We start from the raw sequence: 6,792 nt of genomic DNA, 5'->3' as shown, positions 1-6,792 counted from the left end.
GTCCTTGTCCTGACGGGGTCCCTCTCGAGTAAAAGCTTTGGCGGTCTCTTTGCTAGTTTGACAGAAAACTAGCCTGTTCTGCATGTTGGTTATGCTTTGGAAGTGTGCTAGTAATCCACTCCTTAATTCACCATGAAAGAGTGATATCTTGCTAGGTTCTTCAGTCCGTAGCAGCCCGGGGCGTCCAAGGCCCTGCTAGTGTGTGATTCAGATTTGCCACCAAGCGGAGGCTCAATTAGGAAAAGGGAAGGTTTCTCAGATTAGGAAAAGGGAAGATCTCAGAATTTGCCTCCGAGGGGATGCTCAATTAATTGCCAACACCCTGCTGGGAATCGTTTTCGCAACATGATTCAAGCGGCTGTGTTCCTTAGGTTGACATCATTTTTAATTTTTCATGCAAGCAACTGCTCTACTAATTTCTTTGATTTTTGGTGGCTATTTCAGTTCCTTCTGTTGTCAAAAACTGGCCTGTTGGAGAAGCGTATAGTATCCTGGAGAAAATCGATAAAGGGGAATACAGTTGGATCATTGATGTATCTGGATAGTCCTGGTGGAGCGCAAATGCTTTCGAACTAGCTGCTATATATGTTTTGCTATGGTGTAAAGTTTGAAATTAGGGAATGCATGCATCCAGGTGTATGGTGTAGTGTGTGTGTATCACTAACGCATTTATCAATAAGAAGAAATGTTCTCTTTGGTTCAGTGATATATAGTGTATTCGAAGCAAGGGATGCTTGGTTGCCAGAGCGCAGCTAGGACAGGTGTAAAGGTCGGTCGTGTATTAGATTCATAGAGTTTGTTCTATCCTAGCTTTATTTATCCGAACCTCATCATTCGGTACAACTTTATTCTGTAAAAAAAAAATATAAGAGGCCGGCCATTCTTCTAGTGCCACGCCATATAGAATATTATACGTAGTTTGGACTCTCGTTCAAGAGCAGGTATTAATACAATACGATTACATTACAATAATGCAACAAATTATTCATCGGACTCCTCGTCAGAAGAAGAAGAATCTTGGTGTTCATCTTCTCTGGCTTCCTCAGGTTCGTCTCCTGGTCTCTCATGTTGTGGGGGACACTGAGGGTACCAAGGGCACATGGGGGGCCATGATGGGTTGTAGTATGGAGTGCACACGGGTGGGTATGATGGGTGGTGGAACGGAGGGCACACCGGGCAGCACGGAGGCGGAGGAGTAGGCCAAGGCTGAGGTAGAGATGGAGCCATCGGCGGAGGTGGAGCCATCGGCGGAGGCCGAGGTTCCGCCTTATCCTTCTTCTTCTTCTCCTCCTCGTCCTTCTTCTTCTTCTTCTCCTCAGCCTCCTTCTTCTTACCAGGCTGCACAGGCCCGATGATGTAGGCTTTCTCTGCTTCTCCGATGCAAAACGGGCCAGCATGTTGGACAAGCATCCAGAGCACGGTTGTGAGTTCGCCACCGGCTGTGAGCTGCTGGGCATGGGCCTCCCTGCTGCACCGGACGGCCGCGTAGACCAGCTTATCCACCCACACATTGAAGATGAACTGGAGCATCTCACCTGGTAGCAGCGGACGAGGCCACATCGCATCTCCGCTGCTTTTTACACCAGGTTCCTTGTCGCCTGACAGTTTAAAATATACTTTTACTGCACGCACTAGAAGTTCCGTACCTTCATCAGGATCAACTGGATGAACCCATACTTCCTCAGTCTCATCGGGCTTCTCGGTCGTTAGGCGTCGCAGGATCATGGCAAGCTTTTCTTTGTTTTTCATGTTCCATTTTTCATTATCTGGTAGTTTGTTACCATGCTCAGCACCATCCCATATGTCAACCAATTTGTTGCGGGTTACCTCCAACTGGCTGTGGAGGACAAGTCCAGGTAGCATTTGTGGACGGACAGCAACCAGGAACATCATGTATTCCGACATCACCTCAATTGCACACGCATGTTTCCTTGCTTCGTCTCCGATGTGCGGGAGTAGGAGGACCATGCAGGTGACGATGTGCCACAAGAGGACGTCCTCCACGAATTCCTCGCCGAATAGTAGGTCCATTTCCGACAGCGGCAATTTGGTTTTGACTAGCTCAGGTGCACTGCGTAAGGCCTGGTGGCCCCACTCTTTCCTGATGTGCATCCTTTGGTACCTGTCCTTGTTCTTCTCCTTCTCCTTCTCCTTCTCCTTTTCCTCGTCGTTTTTTTTATCCTCACCATCTTTTTTTTCCTCAATGGCCTGCTGCAATATTTCCGTCACTCGCGGGAACAGCAGTTCCTTCACGCATGCAGGAAGCTTAGACAGATACCCCATCTCTTTGGGTTTGTCGTCTCCGGTCATGGACACCGGCCACCACTCTGGATGACATTGCCTAGTGGTGGCAGCACTGCACTCGTGCAGCAAATTGTACTTGCCGATGGTGCCCGACCACCGCCTGTGGCTGATCGGATGGCGGCAGAATAGCTGCAACGGGTCCAGGCGGACGGCGATGTGGTGGAGGCTGCACCACCATCTTCTTCCGGCGGCCCGGCCACGAAGGCAGGCTGGTGCCAGCTCCTGTAGGTAGGCATACGCCCATGTCGACCCGAAAGCTCTCAGCAGCCATGCCACATCCATGATGAAGGTAATGGCCAGCAAGCCGTAGGTGATCCCGGTGAAAGATCCCCTGACCTGTGGCTGCTGCTGCTGCTGCTGCTGATCATCAGGATGAAGCCAGAGCCAGAACAGAAATGCGGCAGCGGCAGTGCAGAGGGGCGACAACAAGCGGACGAGGTAGTAGTAGCAGGTGTGTGCCAGGATCGCCTTGGTGTAGAGGAAGTCATAGATGAGGGAGAGCTCCATCTCTGCCACCTTGCACATGCTCTTCCAGTCCCACTTGCGCTCCCGCTCATCCGACTCCGACACCGACAGGATCATCTCGCTGGCTTGCTGCCTTGGTGAAGCTGGATTCACAGAAGAATCCACCAGGGCGTGGCGCCAGACGGGGAAGAGAGCCTGAGCAAGGAGCAGCGCTTCTCTGTCGCGGAGCGACCGCCCCAGCCTCTTGTTCCTCTTGATTATGCATTTCAGCATCTTGAAGTCGTCCTCGCTGCTGCTTGACGACCTGGCGTCCTCCTGCATGCTGTCCAAGTTGGCTTTCCGTTGCGCCATGACCCTCTCCACGTACCTGACGGCGCCGGAGAAGAGCATGACGACGGACGCCGCCAGTAGCAGAGTCCAGCTGCGAACACCGCGATGTGTGTTGTTGTTGATGGTATAAATGACCCCCGCAATCTGAGTGACCATCTCAAGCCATTTGCGGCTGGAGATCTTGTTGTCCTCCAGAGCGTAGGCGGTCAGGTTGTCTGGTCCGCCCAGGTGCAGCAGGAGGAACGGGGCCCAGAACGCCACCACCAGCTTCTCCTCCTCCGACGCATCGGAGCCGCACAGGGACAGGCTGCCGATTGCGTTCGTCGTGGCTGCCTCGGTGACCTGGTATGCAAGCCACAGCGACGACTTAGCCGCCAAGCCTAGGAACCCCCACAACTTGCCGGGAGCCAAGCGCCGCCGTGTCCCGGACAGGATGGCGACGACCACATTTGCCCCTAAGCTCCCGAGGACAGTGACCCGGAACCCCCATTCGCTCCACCACTGGACCAACTGTGCGAAAATCATAGCCAGGATCATTCCGAGCCACACCATGGCCGATCCACGCTACAATTAAGCTCCCTGCGACCTGCACCCATATCAAACTATATATTATTGAAGGGCTTTGCTATGGTACTTCAGAAAACTATGGACTATTCGTTTACTTGCTAGGTGTTCTCCTCTGCCATTTTTTGCTATCACTGGCACAGGAACTTGAGATCACCTTGACCTCATGTTTTCAGAGCTGAGAAAATTTGAGGTATATGGAAAATGTGACCTGGTAGTGTCATTTTTTAAATGTTAATCTGATGCTTTGATCGTGCTATTTCTCAGGTAGACTATAATTTTACATATAGTGCTGCATAAAAAGGCTGCTGGAAGATAAGGAAATGGTCCAGTTAGATGATGCTATGCTAGGTAGCTGAAATTTTTAACTTACTACTTGTAGTTGTTTCTAGGAACAGTTCGCAAGCCACAGTGGAAAAGTTTGCCAGAACTTCAGCGGATATCTATTCTAGAACTCGGAAGAGTTAATGGCTAGGACCTGCTTGATGACACATAATATGAACTTTACATGGTAGTCATTTGTGAATATGTTAATATCGAGCAAAATTAACCGGCATGGATACTACTGATAGTTTGTAATTGTTGCACATCCAAATTTGCTATGAGATGGTGGGCTACTAGGACTCCGGCAAGGACCGTTGGCATCTTCATAGTCGGCAAGGACGTTAGCATCTTCACAGCGGCATGACAGTAGTATGCAAAACTCTAAAATTTAGATTTCTCTACAGCCCTAGCACAGTGGCCTATTTGGATGGAATTGAGATTGTGAATCTTGTATTGAATTAGTTGATCTTGTTTGAAAAAGTGTGGATTTGTTTTCTATCTTGCTGCATATAAAAACAGTGATTTAAGTTTTATCTTTTTTTTGTTTTTTATAACTTTTATCAGAGACGTGTTTTCCCTGTATGTGTCGCTGTTAAAGAGTCATTAGTGACGCGTATATACTGAACGGGTCACTCATAAAGGCTGATGAGAGACGCGTAAAAATGTGTCACTAAATATCTATATCACAGACGCAACATAAGTGACGCATGTTTTCTGCGTCACTAATGACTGTCTAGGAACGTCACTAATGTAAAAATCTGGCAAATTGAAAATGTATATATATTATTTATTTTATTTCATAAAATGGGATAAATAAGGAAAGTTTTAGATATAAAAATATTTTCGCTAGATTTGATTGATGCACGCGATGCCTGTTTGTTATGGTAAAACTTTTTATTTTATAACTTTATACTATTTATGAATTACCATATTATTTTGTATGTAACTTTACACACTTGATTTTGCATGCTGTAGGATTTGCATGTGTACGTGATTAGCGTGTGCCGTTAGCCTGGGTGTACGCGGCTAGCCTGGTTAGCGCGTGTGTGTGGCGAGTGGTTAGTGCGTGCTTATGTGGTTAGCCGGGTTAGCATGTGTGTCGTGTTCGGTATTAATATCAGGGATACCTAGGTAAATTTCATTAACGACACAGCAAAACTAAATTTCCGGGACTAGGGACAACCTCCGCCTCGCCTGACCCCATCTCGGGTGCATGCTGTTCGCCAGTATAGCGATTTCCGCCTCGCCTGACCCCATCTCGGGCGCAAGCTGTTCGCCAGGAGCGATTTCCGCCTCGCCTGACCGCATCTCGGGCACACACTGTTCGCCAGTAGCGATTTCTGCCTCGCCCGCTCCCCTGACGTCATCCGGTTCACATCCAAGGCCTTGAGATGATTTCCCGCCTCGCTCGATGGGTATATGACGTCAACTCATATATAGTTAGATTGCTAGCTGGGTGCTTGGCTACCGGCCACTGCCTGCCACGCCTAGGACCAAATAGATCGGCGCCATAACCAAGTGTGGTAGTAGCAAAATGAACTAGAATGATGAGCTAAGGTAGCCATGGCCGCCGAACGAACCAAACGACAGCATCTTCGTTCACAAGCAAGTGTGGTAGTAGCTACTAGCGGTAGCAGCAGAACAGATCGACTGAATTCTACGACGAGACTATATAATTAAGAGTGGCATGCATGAAATGGAGACGACAGCAGGCGTCGTCGACCATACGGCATAAATGATGTCTTTGACACAGGCTGGTCGATATCATCTGGAATTGAAACTAATCATGTGTGCAATGCATGCATATGCATGCAAGTTTGACTTATATAACTGAAGGAAACAAGCAGTATACTATCCGTAGCTAGATAGAATAAGGTTATTAAGAAGATCAGTCCAATAATAATTAATGTACCTCGATCGCCTCCTGTGTTGATCTCTGGCAGTCGATGATGATGAATTGATGATGATAATGGAGGATCGGAGGATAAGTATCTACCTAAGTTGGTTGAGTACCATGTCGTATGTATAGGGACTGATCAGCAGCAGATTTCCACACTCCCTCGACCCTCTCTATTTGTATCGATCAAGTAGCTGATCGACAAGACACAGCTCGATCTGCTAGTAGCGTGAATGGGATCTAATAAGGCAAGCCAGTGGCTCGGATCGGATCGGAGCACCAGCCAACCACTCCACCCCTAAATAATCACCATCTTTGTTGGAGGACCCAGATGAAAGTCCACACTAGATTGAGGACTCGCATTGGCCATAATTTATTTAGTTCAAGGACCCAATTAAGAATCGTCAAAAGTTTAAGGACTACTGTATATTTTACTAATGCTATATATTTTTTGTAAAGATTATGGTTACCACCATCCGATCCATCAGATAAATTAAATTAAATGTATCTATCAGGGACCATGTCATATCAGACAAACATGGTACTTCTTTTCCCCCGGTCAGTACTAAGGACGTCCCGAACAATTAGCTTTTTGTTATTAGCTATTATGATGTAGAGACAAAAAAAAAAATAGAAGAGAGTAGTCACTAGCGACGAGCAAATAACCTACCTATTTTACGTAATCCAAACATTTAAGAGAGGACTGAGTTCAATAATACAAAGAAAAATAAATATATATAAAATAGTCTTTACTTTTGCGTCTCACCTTCACATCTACATAGCTAACATCCTTTTCGGACGTCCTAACGACGGTCGACTAACAATGCCCGCATACTGACAGATATAGTTGCCGGCAACCCTGACACCAATAAACATATATAATGTTTCACCTAACATGTGCACCCGCG

General features: G+C 47.4%; 1 protein-coding gene across 1 annotated transcript; it reads right to left on the bottom strand.

Moving 5' to 3' along the window:
* On the bottom strand, window positions 805-6,094 carry LOC8068803. Its single transcript, XM_002442238.2, has 2 exons — window positions 5,900-6,094; window positions 805-3,685 (listed from the first exon to the last, which is right to left on the bottom strand). Exon 2 carries the CDS (start codon window positions 3,649-3,651, stop codon window positions 982-984), a length of 2,670 nt encoding a protein of 889 aa, XP_002442283.1. The 5' UTR covers window positions 3,652-3,685; window positions 5,900-6,094; the 3' UTR covers window positions 805-981.

This window comes from Sorghum bicolor, chromosome 8, assembly GCF_000003195.3.
Source record: "Sorghum bicolor cultivar BTx623 chromosome 8, Sorghum_bicolor_NCBIv3, whole genome shotgun sequence".
NCBI classification, from domain to species: Eukaryota; Viridiplantae; Streptophyta; class Magnoliopsida; order Poales; family Poaceae; genus Sorghum; species Sorghum bicolor.
The sequence above is the reverse complement of the archived record's forward strand: the minus strand, read 5'-3'. Positions and strand labels throughout refer to the sequence as shown.